The 21,407-nt window shown below is 39.8% G+C and overlaps 1 protein-coding gene across 1 annotated transcript in view; it reads left to right on the top strand.

Moving 5' to 3' along the window:
- The window catches only part of ATP13A4 (ATPase 13A4), a 139,754-nt gene extending 122,232 nt beyond the window's left edge, over window positions 1–17,522 (top strand). The window contains exons 26-30 of the mRNA XM_036849669.1: window positions 6,773–6,944; window positions 7,663–7,856; window positions 9,065–9,153; window positions 11,577–11,657; window positions 16,216–17,522. Of these exons, the coding sequence (XP_036705564.1) occupies window positions 6,773–6,944; window positions 7,663–7,856; window positions 9,065–9,153; window positions 11,577–11,657; window positions 16,216–16,428 (749 nt within the window). The 3' untranslated portion in view covers window positions 16,429–17,522. The remainder of the gene's footprint in view (window positions 1–6,772; window positions 6,945–7,662; window positions 7,857–9,064; window positions 9,154–11,576; window positions 11,658–16,215) is intronic.
- The last annotated feature ends 3,885 nt before the right edge of the window (window positions 17,523–21,407 follow it).

Below are 21,407 nucleotides of genomic sequence, written 5' to 3'. Positions count from 1 at the left end.
GATTAAATGTAATCTTGCCGTTATGCCACTCTCACCCACCACCTCCTAACTAATATATGAATTGTCTCCCCAGTTTCCCTGCTATGGGATTTTTCCATATTCTATCCATCATCTTTACCATATTCTCTGCTTTTCTCTCTCTCTCATATATGAATGCCACCAGCTCTACTTGTACTTTAAATCCTACCTGCTCCTACCTCCTCAAGGATTTTGTTCCTGGAATGATCTTTTACTGTATCACCAACTTTTCTCTGGTCCACTGGATCATTCCAATCAGCAGATAAATATATTTTTGTATCTTCTTTCTTTAAAACCTCTTCCATGACCCCAAGTCTACCATTAGCTGCTGTGCCCTTTATTCTCAAACTTCCCAAACAGTTGAGTAGACCCACTTTGTCCACTTGCCATCTCTAATTCTATTGTCATTTCATTTCAATCAGCCAGATTCTAATGTTCATGGGCATGAATTTGGATTCTGGGCCTGTGTGCAGTTGTTTGGTGGAAGGCAGTGGTTTCCTGGCACATATGTAACAGTCAGCTCTCCAAACAATTGTAGATATGCATGTATATGCATATGCATAGAAGCTTATTATAAGCTTTACTAAAAAGAAAAATGTGTAGTGAGCAATTATCAAATAACAATAAAGTATACATTACTCTTTCTTGCAAATTCCATTTAGCCAATGGATTCTCACAGAATGCTTTAACTGAGTTTCATCAAAGTCTTGTATCCATAGTCAATATATTGTTGTGATTGATGACTGAAATAGTTCTGATGTGAATGAATGTTCGTTGACGTTTTTCTTTACCTGAGTGAGCAAAACAACACAGGCTTATGCTGAAACTTTAATCATTCATCAGTCATGTGAGCAACTTATTTGGATAATAGTTCTTGAAATCTGGAAGAATATTTCCTCAGTTAAAAAACAATTGTTCATGATGTAATGGCTACAGACGTGACACACGTTTAAGTTCAATCTCCGTTATTAACTTTAAGAACAGAGATAATGCTAAACTGTAGTAAAATCATTAGGACGTTATCAGTTCTGAGTATTCATTATCTTTGTTTTTAAGATAATATTTATTAATTGCAACTTTATATAGTATTCTTCTAATAATGGCCATATTTAATAATTGGCTTACAAACTTAGTGGCAGTTGGCTCTTGTGAGCTCGTATGAGCCAGCTCCAAACACCACTGGCTGGGAGGGTCCACATTACTGATACATTCAAAAATACCAGCGTATACACACTACTGTATATAAAGTAGGAAAACAACAAGGACCTACTGCATAAAACAGGGAACTATACTCAATATCTTGTAATAATCTGTAACGGAAAAGAATCTGAAAAAGAATATATATATACATACATATATATATATATATATATATATAAAACTGAATCACTTTGTTGTACTAACACAACATTGTAAATTAACTATACTTCTATACAAAAAAAAAAAGTACCAATCTTAGACTGCCTCTTCCACATGCCTCCTGGTCTTGCTTTCACACTGTTTCCACTATTTCATCTTATACCTCGTCATCATAATCTTAACAGCTATCAAGCCAACTTATCGTTTAAAAAACTTGCTCAAAAGCTTTGCTTTCAGAGGACATACTCAAGGAGAGTAAGTACTATCCACACTTCGGCTGTCTCTTCCCCAACACTGCTCTTGTCAAGTCCACCAATGACTTCCTTGCGGTCAACAGTACTGATCACTTCTCTTTCCTCATTGTACTTGGATCTCTCAACAGCACTCTTATCCTTCAAAAGGTTTCTTCTCTTGGCTTTTGTGATGCCACACACTCCTGAATTATCTATTGCCTTAATGAATACAGCTTCCTCATGTCTTTTGCTGGTCTCTGCTCCTTTACCTGTGCTCTAACTTTTAGAATGTTTCAAGGCTTGCTTGTTCTTAGGTTCTCTTGTCTTTTCAATCTACACAATCTCCCTAAGTGATTTCAACCAATTCTATGGCTTTAATGTCATCCGTATGCTGATGAATCCCAAATTTATGTCTCTAGGCTTGATGTCTATCCTGAATTCTGGAAATACAGCTGCTAAGCATCTAATCTTGGATATTTAACAAGAGGGAGACTTAATGTGCCCCAACAGAATGCTTTATTCTATCAGATCTGATATTCAACAAAATTATTAAATATTTACTGAGTGTCTGGTTTGTACTACTTACTGTAATAGGCACTTGACATACATCAGTGGAAAAAACCATAGAAATTCCTTTCCTCATGGAGCTTGTATTCTATTAAAATAGTATCACAATCTACCAAGTTGTTCACATCGAAGACCCAGAGTCATCCTTAATTTCCCTCTTTTCTTCACCTTTACATATATCTATATATATATACAATTGCTTTTGGCTCTACCTCCGAAACACATCCTACATAGCTTCTCTCCATCCCTATTGTAGCCACTGTCACAAAGCCACGTCACCTCCCCTGTGGATTACTGCGGTACCTTCACAACTGATCTTGCCTCTGCTCTTGCTGACTTCTTCTCACCCCAATTTACCTTTCACACGGTAGTAAGACTGTTGTCTTTTAAATGTAAATTTTATTGTCATCCTTCCCATTTACACTAAATCCAAAGTCTTACATGATCCAGCTCCGGCCTACTTCTCCAGCTTCACCTCTAACCATACTGCTACCCACTTACTTGTTCCAGACACCCTGGTCTTTCTGTCTTGTGAGCATTGCCAAGCTTGTGGGCACCTCAGCACCTTTGTTTTTGCTATTTTCTTTGCCTAAAATACTCTCCCTGTAGATCTGCCTATGGTTTTGGCTTTTTCTTATTAGTCAGAAAAATGTCACCACTTCAGATAGGTCACTTTAAATAGTGACCAAGCCAGTTATTCTCTATCACCACACGTTCTGCATTATTTTTTTCACACTACTTTTCACAATCTGAAATTATGATATTTACCTATGTTTTTATTTGTTTTTGCCTGCCTTCCCTCACTCAGCGTGTGCACTTCGTGAGAACAGCACCTTGTCTATCCTGATCACTGCTGTATTCCCAATACTTCTAACAGTGTCGGACATATCAAAGGAGCTCATTAAATATTTGTTAAATCTACTGTAAGAACATCCTTGGACAGTCCTTACTGTTAACAGAGTAATCCTTTACATCAAGCCAGATCTACCTCTGTGTAACTTTTCACCCATCTCAGTCTTCAGTTCTGCCATTTGGGGTGGCAGAGAATAGTCTGATTTTTCTCTCCAGAATAGTCCTTCAGATATTTGAAAACAGCTCTCATTTCTTCTGTGATTATTCTCTTTCCCATAACAAGCATCTCCAGATTTTTCTCTATTTTTTGATATAATTCATTGTGAAAAGAAGATGGAAAACATTGCAAGAGATAACAAAGAAAAAAACCACCTATATCCTCCTATATCCTGCTATCCAGAGCTAACCAATTAAAGCATTTTGATGTATTCCCTTCCAATTATACACACACACACACACACACACACACACACACGTATAGATAAAGAAATTTGAATTATGTTTTCTATATAATAGTTGTGCATCTGGTTTTTTTAGTTTAACTTTATGACCACTTTTTTATGTGTAAATATTTTCATTCTTTTTTATTGTGGTAAATTATACATAACATAATATTTGCCATTTTCACCATTTTTAAGTGTACAATTCAGGAGCATTAATTACATTCGCAACATTGTGCAACCATCACCACTATCTATTTCTAATTTTTTTCATCACCCCAAACAGAGACTCTTTACCCATTAAGCAACAACTCCCATTGCCCCTCCACCTAGCCTCTGATAACCGCTAAACTATTTTTTGTCTCTATGAATTTGCCAGTTCAAGATGTTTCAAATAAGTTGAACCATACAATGTCTGTCCCTTTGTTTCTGGCATATCTTATTCGCATAATACTTTCATGATTCATCTATGTTGTAGCATGTGTCAGAACTTCATTCTTTTTTATGGCGGAATAATATTCCATTATATATATACCACATTTTAATGTTGATGTGTTGAAACTCAACTGATTTTTATGTGTTGATCTTGTATCCTGCAACATAGCTGAATTCATTTATCAACTCTAGAAGTTTTCTTGAGAATTCTTTGGGATTTCCAATATTCGGTATCATGTCACTTGTGAATAGAGATAGTTTTACTTCTTTCCTCCAACTTGAATGACTTTTATTTCTTTTTCTTCTCTAATTGCTCTAGATAGAACTTCCAATGTAATGTTGAATAACAGTGGTGAAAGTAGGCATCCTTGTTTTGTTCCTGATTTTAGGGGGGAAAGCTTTCAATCTTTCACCCTTGAGTGTGATGTTAACTGTAGGTTTTTTATTACATAATATATAATTATGAGGATTACATGTAATATGCTAAATGTGTAACAATCTAGTTTGAATAGGTACCTTAACTTTAGTAGCATATAAAAACTCTGCTACTTTACAGGTCTGTCTCCTCCTTTTATGCTGTTGTAGTCAAATTACATCTTTATCCATTGTGTGCCCAATAACATACGTATATAATTGTTTTTTTATGCATTTGTCTTTTAAATCATGTAGGAATAAAAAGCTGAGTTAAAAAACACAAATACAATAATATAGGATTTTATATTTGCCCAAATTACCTTTACTGGGCAAAATGAGTATGTCAATAAAGAGATAGAAATTATAAAAGAGGATTCTTTAAAAAGAATGTCTTTGGGCTTCATTTTAAAATTTCTATCTCTTTAATACTCTCCTTTTGTTCACATTATTTCTCTGATTTCCTTCAGTTCTTTGAGCATGTTAAAAACAGTTGTACTAAAGTCTTTGCCCAGTAAGTCCAACGTCTGGGCTTCCTCAGAAATAATTTCTGTCAATTTATTTTATTCCATTAAACATTATAATGTTGTAACTCTGGAAATCAGATTCTTTCCCTTCCCCAGGGCTTGATGGTTTTTGTTTTGCTGCTTTTTGAAGACTGTAGTAGTCCATTTATTTAGTGACTTTTCTAAACTATTTTTGCAAAGATTAGATCAGTTGTCATGTGTGGTCACTAAAATCTCTATTGCTTTAGCTTTTGTTCAGCTAGTGTTTTGACAGAGATATCCATGAGTTGAATTCCACGAGTTTAAAAACATGAACAAAGAAATACCTCTCCCAGTCTTTGCAGACTAGTTCTGTGCTGGGGCACTTCAACACTTAACTAAGCTTGTGCTGAGTCTAGCAATTATCCAGGGCTGAAAACTTAGGGTCTTTTCTGGTCTTTTCTGAGCATACATCTTTGGCAGGCATATGGCTTTCTTTTCTTTTTTTTTTTTTAATTAATTAATTAATTTATTTATTTATTTTTGGCTGTGTTGGGTCTTCGTTTCTGTGCGAGGGCTTTCTCTAGTTGCGGCAAGTGGGGGCCACTCCTCATCGCGGTGCGCGGGCCTCTCACCATCGCGGCCTCTCTCGTTGCGGAGCACAGGCTCCAGACGCGCAGGCTCAGCAGTTGTGGCCCACGGGCCTAGTCGCTCCGCGTCACGCGGGATCTTCCCAGACCAGGGCTCGAAACCCGTATCTCCTGCATTGGCAGGCAGATTCTCAACCACTGCGCCACCAGGGAAGCCCCATATGGCTTTCTATATTCCCCAACATGCACAGGTACTTTTGAATACCATAATTTTCCAAATAAATGCTCCTTAACTTTTCTTTCTAGGCTTCAGGTTGTTATTTTATGTCTCAACTGTAATCTTTTGCTCCCCATGACTATGGGTAGCTTGTTAGCCTTAACAGTGTTTTTAAGGAGTGCATGCTGCTTTTCCACCCTGACTAAGTTTTGTATTAGGCAAAACAGAGATGATCACCTTGCATCAGTTCTCCAGGTAGCTCCCAGACAGGTTAGAACAGACAGACACAATAATTTGTGGATAAAGTCTGCTTTTCCCCTTTTGTAACCAGGGACCAGGATCCCCCGCTGGGAATGCAGACAACCATGTTCAAGATTGCCATTGAGCTAAGGAGGGAGGGGGGCAAGGGCAAGTAAAAATGCCACAAAGCTTTCTTCCCAATTTTAAGTTGTCTTTTTCTTAATTCAGCATTTGCTTGGTTGCTGTAAACTTTCGTCTGTTTTTCAGAGTTCTGACAAAGTTGCTTCTGACAGTTTCCTTTTGTTTTTCAATGTTTCTGTGGAGGGATGGGATGTTGGAGTTGCTAATCTGCCATTTGGTTGATGTCACTCCTCATTTTGTTATTAAATATTTGAAAACATTACTTCTTAGTGACTGTATGTTGTTTCATTATAGAGATGTACCATAATTTATTGTAAATGATGCTGTGATGAACATCTTCCTACATCTCTGATTTTTTAGCTTAGGATAAATTTCCAGAAATGGAATAGCTATGTCAAAGGTTATGAACATTTTTCAATCTCTTCATATTTATTGCCAAATTGCCCTGCAGAAGGTATTTTTGTGTCAATATACATTTCCACAAGGAGTGTATGAGAGTGCTCACTTCTTCACTTCCTCATCTATAATTTAATAGTCTTTGCTTATTTAATAGGGGGGAAAAGGGCATCTTGTTGTTGTTCTATGTCTGCTCTTCCAAGAATTCCTCATATGACTTGAGTTTGAATTCATTCATTGTTTTATTCCCTTACTTTGTGATGTATCAATATTTCAATTTGTCAATTTCCTCAGATATATGGGCCCAAGAAGTTACACCATTCTTCTGATGAAGAATACAAAATTTTCCTGCTCTCATATACATATAAAACTTGAATTTATTTTGTAGTGAATTTGAATGGTGCCTATCCCAAGCTGGTGCCTTTCAGACCTGCAGGACGGCTGATCTCCCCGCCTCTGCTGCTTTCTGTGATTCTCAACATTCTTCTCAGCCTGGCCATGCACATTGTGGGCTTCATTCTGGTTCAGAGGCAGCCTTGGTATTCCATGGGGATGCACAGGTACGATCACAGCCTTAGATTGTCACATTCTAATTTCTGTCAAACATCATCTGGCCCATATGTTGGGAGGCAAATGGGTCTTCATTCTACTAAAGCTTTGGCTTCCTTAAGGCCCTTGGCAGTTTTCCAGTGATCTCTTCTTTGTAGCACAGCTTGGTGGCATCATTCATTAGCACTTATCTTTGCTCATCTTGAATGATAGTAAACTCTGACCATCTTTTTTATCTAGGGTAACCATGCATTATAGTTTGGCTAGGCAGCCCTATTTTAAGCCTGATATCCCAAAGAAATGATATATTTTTTCCTTTTACATTCAAATCTGTGCCTGTTGGATGATAAATTGTACAGTCACACTACTTGTAAATGTTCAGAAATCTGAAGCAAATAGAGGGAAGTGTCATGACTTACTCATATCTTTTTTCTCTCACATAGTCTTAATACATTATTGGTGCCCAACTTATTGAATAAATAACTTGTTGGATCTGTTATCTATCTATCTATCTATTGATATCTATCTATCATCTATCTATCAATCATCTATCCATCTACCCAAAATATAGATCTATACATGCTGGTTTCTTTTTCTTTACTTTTCAGTATATTCTTTCCCAAAGTGTAGGCAATTATAGAAGCATTGAGGACATGTAGTTGTGTAGATACATATGCTTCGTAAGGGATTGTCATCTCACTTCATTAGCTTCTTTGGTTTCCTTTTTAGTACCTGCACAGTGCAAAATGAAACCACCTCAAAGTTAACCATTTCTCCAACTGCTCCAGATAACATCGGAAGTAATGGTGTCTTCACAAGTTTTGAGAACACTACTATATGGTTCTTGGGAACAATCAACTGTATCATTGTGGCTCTTGTCTTCTCTAAAGGAAAACCATTTAGGCAGCCCACCTACACAAACTGTGAGTAGAACTGTACCATATCAGAGGTGAGAGGTCATCAGAGAGGAGAATAGATACTCCGGGTCACTCAAGGAGCAATTGCAGAGTTGGCACTCATCTAGGGTCTTCTGACTTCCACTCCAGGTCTCTGTAAACACATGCAGCCTTATTTCCTGGTCCTTTGCTACCTCCCTCAAAGCTGCATTAAATACTAGAGTTTCTTAATCCACCTCTTCCCTTCCCTAGAAATTTGTCTCTAGATATCTTTTCATGGGTTCACTCCAAATTGGGAAGGCACGTTTAATTCTCTGCTTGTTAGTACTTGTCAGAATTCATCTCAGAGGAGATGGGGAGAAGGTCACAGCACTCAGTTGGAAGTGTCTCCTGCCATGAATACAATGGTTGGGATGACACTGTGTGATTGGCAGTTCTGGGAGCGGGTCCAGCCTGGAGGAGCCTGACTATAGAAAGTTGTTGAGATTCTTGGCCAAAGTACCTCTCACCTCCTTAGAGTCTGGGCTGAGGGTGGGGGTGAGTGTTAGGAGAAGTAGGTGACCTGTTTAGCTTTTGGGACATGTATTTGCATAGCATCACTACCCCTCTAATTGGGAAAATTTAGAAGCACAAGTTGAAGAATCAATATCCTCAGAAAAATTTGCTCGGAGAAAGTTATTTTGCTCTTCTTCTTGGGATGAGGAAGCAATCGAATGCTGACCTCCGCATGATTGCAATTCAAACATTTGTTTATTTACAGCCCTCCATTTTCCCAGAAAAGGATTTGAAGCAGATGATTTTTGTTTAACATCTTTATTGGAGTATAATTGCTTTACAATGGTGTGTTAGTTTCTGCTTTATAACAAAGTGAATCAGCTATACACATACATGTAAGGCAGATGATTTGCATTAAAGAGACTCAGATACTTGGTTATCTCCAAGGCATTTTTTGAAAATGTTATTTTGTCAGTATTACCCTATATGTATGTCCCATTTTTATTAATTGAAACATATAACATGCATGTGAAATTTTCCACTTACCTCAAGGACATACATAGAAATCGTAGAGGTGAGACCCATTGCATAGAAATGAGTACTTTTCATCTATTTTGCTGAGTTTGGATGTAGAAATCAAGTAAATCTAATCAGTGTTAATCTAGAGTATGCGTATCAATGGATGTGATACTCTGGACTCAGATTTCTCTAAATGATAGCTTGTGTTCTTATTTCCGCAGATATATTTGTCCTTGTGCTGGTCATACAGCTGAGTGTGTGTCTATTCATTCTATTTGCCGATATTCCAGAATTATATAGGCGTCTGGATGTAAGTCTTATCTCTGGGATATGATGATATTTTATAGTTATATAACACCCTGACTTCAAAAAGCAGGCCACAATTGCAATTGACATGGATTCTTTTTTTATTTTTATTTTTTCAAGATGGGACTCTTGTGTGCTCCAACATTTAAATTTTTATTTATTTATATTTATTTTTGGCTGTGTTGGGTCTTCGTTTCTGTGCGAGGGCTTTCTCTAGTTGCGGCAAGCGGGGGCCACTCTTCATCGCGGTGCGCGGGCCTCTCACTGTCGCGGCCTCTCTTGTTGCGGAGCACAAGCTCCAGACGCACAGGCTCAGTAGTTGTGGCTCACGGGCCTAGTTGCTCCGCGGCATGTGGGATCTTCCCAGACCAGGGCTCGAACCCGTGTCCCCTGCATTGGCAGGCAGATTCTCAACCGCTGTGCCACCAGGGAAGCCCCCGACATGGATTCTTGACACCTATTATTCTTTTGAGATGGTAGGGTTAAAATGAATGCTGAATTTATTCATATTTTTTATTTAAGCTGGTCGGGAAATAAAATTCTGTCTAGCCTTAATTTCAAGTATTTCAGAAGCATTGAACATTTTTCCTTTAAAAGATCCCTGTAAGATTGGAAATTCTATTTATATATTTTCTCTTTCAAATGTGAGAGAATTTTCTCTTAAATGGTTTTGCTTTGAAGCTGTTTAAAACAGTTTTGCCTATAACACTTTTGGGGTTAATTCTCAAATCTGTATTTACATCTTTTTTTAAAACTCTTTAAAAACGTGTTTTTCTGTATTACATACTTAATGTCTGCAAAACTTAGGTTCAAAGATCCATATCTTACCTCAAGTACTCTCTTACAGTTTTGTAATTTTGAGACAACTGTGAAACTCTAGAAGAGACAGAAATTTTACATATTCAAGCAAGGGAAAATGTATATTTTGATTCCTCTAATCTATTCTTCTTTTGAATTAGAAGTTAATCATTAATAAATGTCCTTTAGGCCGATAAATAGGATACAGAAGAGATGATAAAGGGAACTGAGCTTTTAGTTCTTTGTAAAATTGCCTGTCTGCTTCTCCATCTCAAAGATAAGTTTCATGAGGGCCAAGATCCTATCTTATTCACTCTTGTATTACCAGTGCCTGGCATAGTGAATGGCACATAATGGCAATGACTGACTGACTGATCATTGTAGATCAGGTTCCTAAATGTAGACAAGCATTTGGAATACATAGTGCATTCCAAACCAGCAACACCTTCACAAACCCATGGTGAGATTTGACATATAAACTAATATCTACATTCAGTTTTTCATTTTTATAATTGTATTACTGTGGTCAACAGTATAATTGTTATGAGTTAGATTAGGTACTCATGGAGATAAACAGTCTTTGCCCACTAGTCTTCTAAATGAGTTAAAATTCCTTAATCCTGCAGAAGTTAAGGTTAAAACATGTTGGATTTAGTTACACTCTTTAGTTAGTGAAAACTGTTTCAGAGGGGCTGGGACCTCTTGTAAAAAAATAAGGAACGTATTTGGTTTGGAGGGAACCTGTGTAGAGTCATTGCCAGCATGACTTCAAAAGATTCTGCAAAGGATTATTGCTCACCTTAAAAATAATTATTTTTCTTATTACATAAAATGATGGGTGCATTTTAGAAAATGTAACTATGCAGGTAAGGAAAATTATAACATTATTGACTATAGCCTTCCATCTTTGAAAATTCATATATTATAAATGTGTGTTTGACTGATTTATGAAGTTTATTTTATTTTAAATGGAATCATGCTGCTTTGCAACCTAATTATTGCTCATTTTTTTTTAATTCATATTTTTTCTTAAATAGAGAAAACATTCCCATGGTTTAAAATTCAGAAGTTTAGAGAAGTTATGTGATGAAAACCTCCCTCCCATCCTTGTCCCCCGAATACCAGTTCCTCTCTCTGGAGACAACTGATAACACCAGTTTACTTTACATACTTTCAGATATGTATTATACATGTATCCATATACATTTCTTATATGTATATTCTACCACGTTTACCCAAATAGTAGCAAACTGTTACATTTGTCCAAGTCTTCTGAGATGGAGATATCCAGGTGAGGTGAGATGTGTAAGAAAGTTATTGGAAGAATTACCTATGAAGGAAAAAAAAAAAAAAAAAGATTAGGAAGCCAGTGGAGGTGGGGAGGATGCCACACTATGATGTGGGTCTGACCCCTGTGAAGGACAGAGGGAAGGAACGCGAGCTGGATGAGTTGAGTTTCAGACTGCAGCGCGATTCCAAGAAAGTCAAGCCAAAGTTGCCCATCAGAGGTGTCTAGTGTCTCACAAGAATGAGTGTGGTTAGAAGCCCTGCATGTACACTGTGAACAGCATGAAGTTTTTGCAGCATAATTAGTCTTCGGACTGACTGTGCTTTTTCATCTCCCACCAGCTGCTCTGCACTCCTGTCCTGTGGAGGGTCTACATTGTCATTATGCTCGGCTCCAATTTCATTGTGTCCCTTGTCGTGGAGGTAAGTGGCCTCAGGTTGCTGATTGCTAGTTGGGGTGGCGGAGGCATTCTCTGGGAGTCTGAAAAAGGAACAGCTTTAGCTGACAAGGTTCAACAGTGCAAGGGTCTCCCTTCCTTGGCAACATGAGCAATGACGCTTCCCTCTGATGAATTCCAAACAAGGCATTCGTTTGCCTATCTGTAAAGTGGGGCTGGGGAGGATGGGAGAAGGTCCTATCCATTTCTAAAATTCACAAATAGAGACCCAACTCAATTCATTCAAGTTTCTTCAAAAGAAACTGATATATGAGTCACATACTATAAGATTCACCTTTTTAAAGTGTACAGTTCAGTGACTTTTAATATGTTCACTGAGTTGTGCAACCTCCAACACTGTCTAATTCCAGAACATTCTCATCGCCCTGAAAGAAATCCCACACCCATTAGCAGTCACTCCTTATTTCCCCTTCTTCCTCCTTCACCCCCGGGCAACTACTAAACTACTTTCTGTCTCTATGGATTTGCCTATTCTGGACATTTCATATAAAGGGGATCATACAGTATGTGGCCTTTTGTGTCTGGCTTCTTTCACTGAACAACTTCTATCATTTTTACTTTACAGATGGGAAATGAGATTCAGAGTGAGCTTTTCCCAGCTTTTATTCTTTATGCTGCATTTCCCCAGGAAAATGAGCTTGTGCTCCCCATTTGCCTTGCTACGCGCTTTACTCTCTCCTCCTTCAAGGCTGTTAGACACAATCCCCATTTCTTAAAGCCCACTCTTGGGGAGGGGGCGCCCCAGAAAAGGCATCCATTCTGTAGGAGGGATGAGCTTTAAGACTCCATCTGTCCCCAGTCCTGCTCTCACTTACAAACCCAGACTGGTTCCAGTGAGGGGGGATTCGTGGTGGGCTGGCGCACCTGGGGCCTGATGGCCCTGCAGTATTTTGTATGCAGGAGCTCCAGAGCCTTCCTTACTAAGCAGGGTAAAGGCTGCGCAGGAGCTGGTGGCGGAACAGGACATAGAATTAGGATAAGGAGCATCGATCTCTTTGTTAAACCAGGACTTCTCAAACTTGAGTGGGCATCAGAATTCCCTGGAGGGCTTGTTAAAACACAGATTGTCCAGAACTGCCCCAGCATTTCTGATTTGGTAGGTCTGAAGTAGATACAAGCTTTTGTTTCTAATAAGTTGCCAGGTAATTCTGATGCAGCTGACTCAGGAATCACACTGAGGAGTCCTGTGCTAAACAATATGGTCCCCAAAGCCACCGAATTAATAAAAGAGCATTGCCATGAGAGTCCTCTTATGGAGTTGCAGAAAGATGGTCCTTGTCCTTTAAGGGATAATCTTATGTATATATCTTATTCCTGTCCATGATCATGTTATTTCTTCTGTCTAGTACATCTTTCCCCATTTCTGCATATTGACATACCATTCCATCCTCTGTGGCACAGCTAGAGTATTAGCCTGTTCATAAATTTTTCCTGATGCCTGGATCAGTTAGGCAAGTAACAAAGCTCAGCAAACAGTGCAAACAACAAAGATATTTACTGACTCACTTAACAAGAAGATTGGAAGCCAGTGGCTTCAGATCTAGTTTAGTGTCTCTGTGGCATCATTGGGGCTCTGCATTCTTCCACCTTTTTGTCTCACCATCCTTAGATGTTGGCCTTCATGTTTGTGCTTGTTGCTTATGGGGCCCAGCCAGCTCCCATGTAGCTGGCCTTATGTCTGTTTTCAGTGCAGGAAAAAAATGGAAGAAGAGGTACCAGCAAGCTTTTTTTTTCCCACAAGTATGAACCTTTTATCAGGAAGCAAAAAATTTCCTGCAGCCCACAAGAAGGCTTCCTCTTATGCCTCATTACTCAGAACTCTGTCTCATAGTCAGCTTTAGTAGAAAAGGACTCTGGGAAAGTGGATCTATGCCAAAAAGTTAGACAAATTGGCTTAGACTAGTTATGATTTTTTTTTAAGGTGGGCAGGGAAGAGCCAGGAGGAATGGGCTGTAGGGTAATCAAGCAACAAAGTCTGCCAGAATCCCCCAGCAGGAAGCCGTTCTCCTTCAGTATATTTGCAGCTAAGAATATAGCTGCAGAGTAGTCTACCTGGGTTTGAATCCTGGCTCCACCTTTCTTGTGGTCTGACTTTGGTCAAGTTCACTACACTTCTCTGTGTCTCTGTTTCCTCATCTGCAAAATGATGATAATAATGGTACCTTACTGCAAAATGATGATAATAATGGTACCTTATCTCATAGGTTACTGTGAGCATGAAATGTAAACAGTGAAAAGCACATAGTAAGCACTTAGTAAATATAAGCTCTTATTATTATGTTATCTCTTGTGGTACTTACCATTCCTTACTTTGTGTCTAGCAATCATTTATTCATTCACTCTTTCCACAAGCATTTGTTGAACCCGTGCCTTGTACTAGGGCATGATGTGAAAAGGGTAATAATAGCAGAGGGGTAGAGCTCACAATCTACAGGGAGAAAGAAGACAAGCGTTATAGTTATCTGGGTATAAATTTCTTTTTTTGCTTGCCATTAAACTATGGCAAGTCATCTTACTAGCTATAACAACTGCTTTATTCTATTAGGAGCTGGGTAAAGGTTTATTCAATTCTTAAATGTAAGAAGTGAGCCTGCCCACCCCCAGCAGATGGAGACGGTAATTTGATACTCACAAAACAAGTTTGAGTGAGACCTTATCCTTACTTGCTGGGTCTCATGATCTAACCTCCTGCTAACAAGCAGAGGAGCTAATGTGGATAGCTTTAACACCCTCCCTTTTATTACTTATGCATTGTGTGAATGCGTGTGTGTGTATATGTATGTGTGTGTGTATATATATATATATATATATATACATATATATGAATTATTTGAATGTCTGTCAGAAGAGCTCATGTGATGAAGTTTTGTTTTTTTCTTTAAGAAATGGTATATCATCAAGGCTTTCTTTTGTTTCTCATTCTACATCTAATTTACAATGTACAGTGACAGGACAGATTATTTCTCAGTGCTTTCTTTGATTCCCTTTTCAGAGCAGCAAAGTAATACAGGTCATCACATTTGTAGAATTGTAACAAAGCTCAAGATACTGTGTAGAGCACTAATGTCTTGTGTGTGTGCGTGTGTGTGTGTTCATTTGTTTTGTCTGAAGCCTGCTAAGATTTCCTGGACATAAATTAGATTTTAAAACCTTTAATTGAATACCTATGATCCTGCCTTATCTCAGCTCTAAGGAGAACTACTGTTCTCTTGTTAATTAAGGAGGACAAAAAACCTTGCTCTGGGAAAGTAAGGGAACAGGTTTGGCTAGGTGATCCCTGAGGTTTGCAAGATGCTGATAAGATGGCTGTGTGAGTGTTTAACAGCCTGTCGGCAGATGATCAGTTTTTAGAGAATATTCAGACTAGCTGTTCTCTATGATTTCCATGGGCAGTGGACTCAGATGTCAAAGATGGGTGAATTTTAGGAAACCACTATCTCTAGCAAAGTTCCTTGTAGAATCCTACAGAATTAACTCTTTCAGTTTCGCAAAGATACCACTGACAGACACCAAAACCAGTTCTAATTCTATGGGACAGCTTGGGTCCTCATATTTTCCTCTTTGTTTCTTTCATGATAACTTATAAGATGGTCAATCTCTGTGACCACATATGATGAAAAAAATGAATTTAACATAACCCCTCATGTGCTATGTATTATAAGTTATAACTTGGGCTCTATTCAAGGCTCAGTCTAACTCATGAAGTAAAATGCCAGTCCAAAATGTTTTCAAAGGACATACCTTTTGTCAGCTTAAAAAACGCATTGCAATGAAATATTTGTAGGTGAAGTTTGGAGGCTTATGTGAATAAGGCTGCAATGCACAGCCGTTTGTTAAATGAATAGTTCAGAAGAATGGTAAAGGGAAGTAGCTATGCCATGCCATGCTCTGCATTGTAAGGGGAGTTATATAATCCTAATGACAAATATAAGAGGAAGGAATTATTATTTCTAATCACTGAGGCTCAGATGGGGTGATTAACTTGCCCATAGTAGGTGTCAGAGCTGGGATTCAAATCCAGATCCGTCCAGCTCCGAAACTGTGGCCCACATCCCAAATTTTACCTGTGTTCATGACTACACAGTGATGTGCCAGGGTACACCCAAGTCACATCATAAGCATGGCATAGCTTTCTACAAGGTCAATACCATTTGGTAGTAGATAATTTTAAGTGTCATTTATATTAAATCACATACGGATGTGATATGGAGTGAACTGCAGAATTTGGATGGTTTTACATTTAATTTACATATGAAATCCTTGAGGTAGACTACTTCAAGCTATGTTTCTGGATTCTTGAGACTATGTTTCTCTCTCTTCTTCCAGAAGAGTTTCTTAAGTGGAAAAGTTTGAGAAGCCATGACCTATCACATGAAATCACCTTGGATTTGTCAGAGGCTCAAGTTGTTTGTCAAGCTGGATTGAAGCAGTCAATGCAGTAGTGCCTTATGAGGATCTATGGAAGGCTGTATTCTGGAAACACTTAACCTCTGATTGTAAACAGTAACTCTTTTATTTTGCAGGAGGCCATCATTGAAAATAGAGCCCTGTGGATGATAATCAAAAGATGTTTTGGCTATCAATCAAAAAGCCAGTATCGGATATGGCAGAGGGCCTTGGCAAATGACCCCAGTTGGCCCCCCATAAACCAGACCTCCTACTCTGACATGCCGGCGTGTGGCAGGGGAGTGTCTTACAGCAACCCAGTGTTTGAGAGCAACGAGGAACAACTTTGAAGGCATTGTGATATCCAAGTTTATATAACATAGTAACGATGACAAAAGGGACCAGTTTCAGTGATTTGTTTTTAAGCAGTGAGACTCTTACAATATCAGCTAGAGTTTTTGGAATCAAAAACCTGTCCAATCATGGTGACAAATTAAAGTCTTTTTGATAAAATACTTTCTACAGAACAGAACACTGTCCTAGGAGAGTGTTTTTCTCTTGGCTTCTGAAAGTATTAGAGGTGTTCAGTGATTCAAGAATGGTCCAGGGATGGCAATGGGCCAAGAGATTGGGAGGCTAAAGGAGAAGGAGAGTACTTAATCTTTCTTCTTAGGTAATATATTTTTTAAATGAGTGGAGGGAAAGTAGCATAGAATTGTAAACATGTTAAAGATCATTTTTGAATTCTTATTTCATTGATGGAAAAACAAATGCATGAGAACCATAACACCACTCCTCACTGTCTTGTTTCCTTTCCTTTATGGTACTTTTCAGATTTGAGATGTTTCCTTCCATTTCCGGCCTTCCCCTAAGTATTAGTCAGGATAGGCTTAGCCGATGCTGCAATAACAAACAACTCCAGTATCTCAGTGTCTTAACACTCAAGAGCTTCTGTCTTGATCCGGGTGGCTCTTTAGAATAGCCCTCCTCGGAGTGGTGACTGCCCCAGTCTGATGGCTCCACCGACTCAACACAAGGACTCCATGTATATTGCGATGGGGAAGGAGGATGGAGTCTCTTCACTGTGTCAAAGTGGTACACATCTCTCCCATCACTCACACCACATTAACCAGGGATTTGGCAAAGAAACTAGGGAGTACAGTCTCCTGTATTTAGGGCTGGCTTCATGGGCATACGATCTGGCAGTCGCATAGGGTCTCATGCTCAGAAAGGTCCCATTGTTGGTTTAATACTCTGCTATTGCCATCTTGAAAGTCCTTATTTTTAACAAGTGTCCCCCAGATTACATAGTTTGTCTGGCTTATATTCCTGGAAAAGAAAGGAAAGTAGCACAAATCAAAGAGCACTAGAACTGTCCACTAAACTCTGGCTCCTGACGCTGTGAATGTCTATGTTTTAGGAACCCCGCATCTCGTGTGCTCAATTCCAGGAACCACATCCCGTGTGCCCAATTCCAGGAATTTTTACTCCTCTGCTCTATTATTTTGAGGAAAGTTAGTCTTGTGCTACCACGTTATATGTTATCATTAACGTAAGTCCTCATACAACGTATGCATTTCTTAAGCTTGAGGCTTTAGATTTCAGAAAACAAAAATTTCCCTTATTTTATCATTAGTACAGTTTGGTTATATTGAGCTCAGCAGACAACACTGAATTCTAGGAAAACATCCACAAAAAGTATTTTAAAGCAAAAGCAACATTTTCATGGCAAACATCAAATCCTAAATGAATGTTCCGGGCAGGGAGTGAGTCTCTGGCTGGTTGGCTACTTCCCAAGAGCATCTGCAAGCATTCCCTTACCCGGCTGAACTCCTGAGCGTGGTTCTGGAGCATGGTGCAGATAATTCTGGAACATGGTGTTTCTCAGCCACAAAGTTACCTTGTCGTTTCTGGTTTTAAAATAGGGTGTGAAGAATCATTAGAGCAGGCTGCAGGATCTTTGTCTTCCTCAGTACAGAAAGAAATGTTTCCTTTGACAAAGTCAGCCTTGGCAGTGATATGGAAGCTCTGAATGTCTTTTTCTAAAACTGATAGTTGTTCTCATCTTTTTAAAGTTGTGGGCAGGGGCAAGCTGGAGATAGTCTGCAGCCTAGTGACGAGCAAGCGTGGGGTGCACCGTTCATACTCTGAAAAGCCTCTCACCAAGTGCTATCACCTCCACTAGCCGTCTGAATTACATAATCCTCCTGGGACTCAGACAGGGAAGGGCTTACCGTCCGCATTTTACAGATGAGAAAGCTGAGATTCAGGGTGAGGAGAGCACACCCAGACCTTGGACACAAATCTTCAGCGAACCTGTTGTTACCTCCAAATACCTCCTAATTACTAAGCTCCAACAGGGCAGGGGTGCATGGTGTGATCTCACAGTCAAACAAAGAGTGAATTTCTTCTTTGCCAGGTGCAAGGAGGCAAGCGTTTGCTAATTCCAGGGCCTTCTGTTCAAATGAATTCAAGGCATCCTGCCAGCCTTAGGCTAGAGGTGTGTTAAAAACAAAACAAAACCCCAAACCACAGGTGTCTGCTTGTTTTTCTGCAATTCTGAGCTGCTTTTGTCTTGATCGGAAGTGATTCCATCCTCAGCAACTCACACACAGCTGGCAGGGAACAGGGACGGAGGACTCTGGTTCCTCACCAGCCAAACAGCCGTAAAACCTTGGCCAAAAGGGACTCATTCTAAAGATGGTTCTTGAGACGAACTACATCTTAGAGGCAGTGAGTGAAAGACCAGGAAGTGCTTAGCCTGGAAAAATGGGGATTCAGGGGACGCCAGAATGGTATTCAAACACTTGAAGGAGTTACCGTGAGAGAGGAAGCTCTGACCTGGATCCGGTGGCACCACCAGTGGGTGAAGAGCACGATGGGAGTGGCTTCAGGCTGACACGAAGACCACTACCCTAACAGTCAGCACTGCCAGAGGGGGAAGCTGGTGACTTCTGTGTGCACTCCGTGACATTGGTGGTTGCAGCAGATATTCAAAGACCAATAAGCAAGGGAAGTCAAGTATCAGATGAAACTCAATTACCTGCAGGATTCCTTTCAGGCTTGATACGCCCAGTGTCTCAGTCTCACGCTGTGATGCGAACCTTTTATGACTGCTGCCCACACAGATATCATACTGACCCTGTGGGGGGCTAGGTTGGGGAGGTCCCATGGTGAGGATGCACAGGCTGATGGCTCTGTACCTTGGAAGGTGGCTTCTGATGGAACAGGAACCTAGACAAAAGTTGCACAGAGCGGGGCCCTGACTGCCCAATTGACAGCTGGGGGATACTTCTGATGTGAGTATTTTCTCAGAAAGAGGTGTTTGAAAATTTTGAGAAAAAGAACACGGGACAGTGCCCCAAGCCCAAGGGCAGTGCTACCTGTGCCCGATATGCTTTCCTGACCAGGACTTGGAGGAGAAAAGGACATAGTCACCTGGTCCAAACCATTTGGGAGGGTCCCCTGTATGTTTACTCCAAGGTATACGGCTCTTACCCATAGAGAAGAACCCTGACTCCAGGCTCGCCTTGCTAAATATGCAATGATGGAAATAGAGAATGGAAGTATGGCTGTGCCATGTGCATCCTTATGTGCTCACAGAAGTGTGTGTTACACACTTGCAGATGTGATGACTGGAAAAAGTGATTATATATTCAGAGCCTTGTATGTTGTTTATGCTATAATAATTTATTCTGTACGAAGGAGGCAAGTAAAATCTATCATTCTGTTGTTCTAAAAGCAGTCTCCCTTTCTCCGCAGTGAAGTCTTTCATTCTGGATAATAAAATGGTGTGGTCTGCTCCAGTAATGCTGAGTCAAAGCAACATCTATACAAAGTCCCAGGCATTTCTAACACTGCAGATGCTATTATTCCCTGCTTTGTTACAGGATGTTACAGTCTCCAAAACACCTGTACACTCGTGCTTTTATTTAAGCCTCATAACAGTCTTAGGAAGAAGGCAAGGCAAGGATTACTATCCTCCTTCTTTTCATGAGGTACCAAATCCTCCAAAGGCTTAGTAACTTGTCCGAGGACACACAACTCGTGAGTGGAGGAGCTGGAGCTGCATTCAGACATGGGACCTCTCTGCCTGCGAAGTCTCTGCTGTGTCACTCTTCCATGTTGTTTTCCCCAGGATGTTTGCAGCACCAACAATCAAGAAGGCAAACAAGGCAACTGTCCAATGGATTGCCATCATGAGTATGAATTCCTCCAGAAAGAGTTTTTAGTTTTCCTAGAAGTTCTCTTGGACCTAACCATCAATCACAGAAGAGGTCAACTCCCACAGCTGAGAGAGTAAAATCATAAAACCAGAGATCTGTGAGCCTACGTCATGAGATCAGATAAAGCTCTGGTTTTTGCCTTCAGTCTCCAGAAGCAGAAACCTGTATCTCTGCTTGAACTTTGCTCAGCCCCTGCTTTGTACAGCTTTTTTTAGGGTTATATGAATTCTCTCGCGGCTTTGTACTATGCTCACTTCTTTATGCTTAAGGAAAAACCCTTGAAAATTGCTGCCACACAACATTGGCTGTCCTTTGGGTTCCATTAGACTTGTTAAAAGAACCCTCTAAACTTTATCAACGAAATGACTTTCTTCAAAATTGAACAAACATACAAATAAAAACAACAATGACAAAACACACCTCTCCTGGAGGTGTTGACAGAGCCTTAGGAGTGAGTCACCCTGGCATTCCCAAACATGTCAAGCTTGTTCCTTCCCTGGGAAGACTGCATTTGCCATCGTTTCTGCCTTGAATGCTCCCCCCGCTCCCACCAACCCCTACCCTCATGGCTGACTCCTTCTCCTTCAGGTTTCAGCTCACTGGTCACTTCTCCAAAAAAGTCTGCCCTGCCCCGACCACTTTATCCAAGGGTTTCCTCACCCCATTAGCTCGGTTTGTTTTCTACATAATACTTGCGCAACCCTTCAGGAGACTGAGGTTGAAAAAATCCCAATTGTTTGAGATCACACACTTAGGAAATGGGTGACCTGAGTCTAAAATCCTAGTCTACAGATTTCCAAATGAAGGTCCTTTATGTTTTTCACTCCTAGCCAGATTCTGCTAATCAAATCATCTAATCCTCTAGGGAAAAGAATGTAACATGTTGTAGAGCAACATCCATGTTTGAATGTAGAGTACTCAAAGGGTTATCCAGACTCTCCCAGCTCTATTTCCTTGCCATCTCCTTTCGATTCTCTCTCCTTAGTGTTTCAGCTTCATGAAAAATCTGATAAAGCACTGGCCTGTGATAAAGGCTGCACACATATTGACTATGGAAACTCTGTTGAGTTTGAAGTTGTGGATAAGGGTGACAGTGCTGCCAG

Source organism: Balaenoptera musculus, chromosome 4, assembly GCF_009873245.2.
Source record: "Balaenoptera musculus isolate JJ_BM4_2016_0621 chromosome 4, mBalMus1.pri.v3, whole genome shotgun sequence".
In the NCBI taxonomy this organism is placed as follows: Eukaryota; Metazoa; Chordata; class Mammalia; order Artiodactyla; family Balaenopteridae; genus Balaenoptera; species Balaenoptera musculus.
The sequence above is the reverse complement of the archived record's forward strand: the minus strand, read 5'-3'. Positions and strand labels throughout refer to the sequence as shown.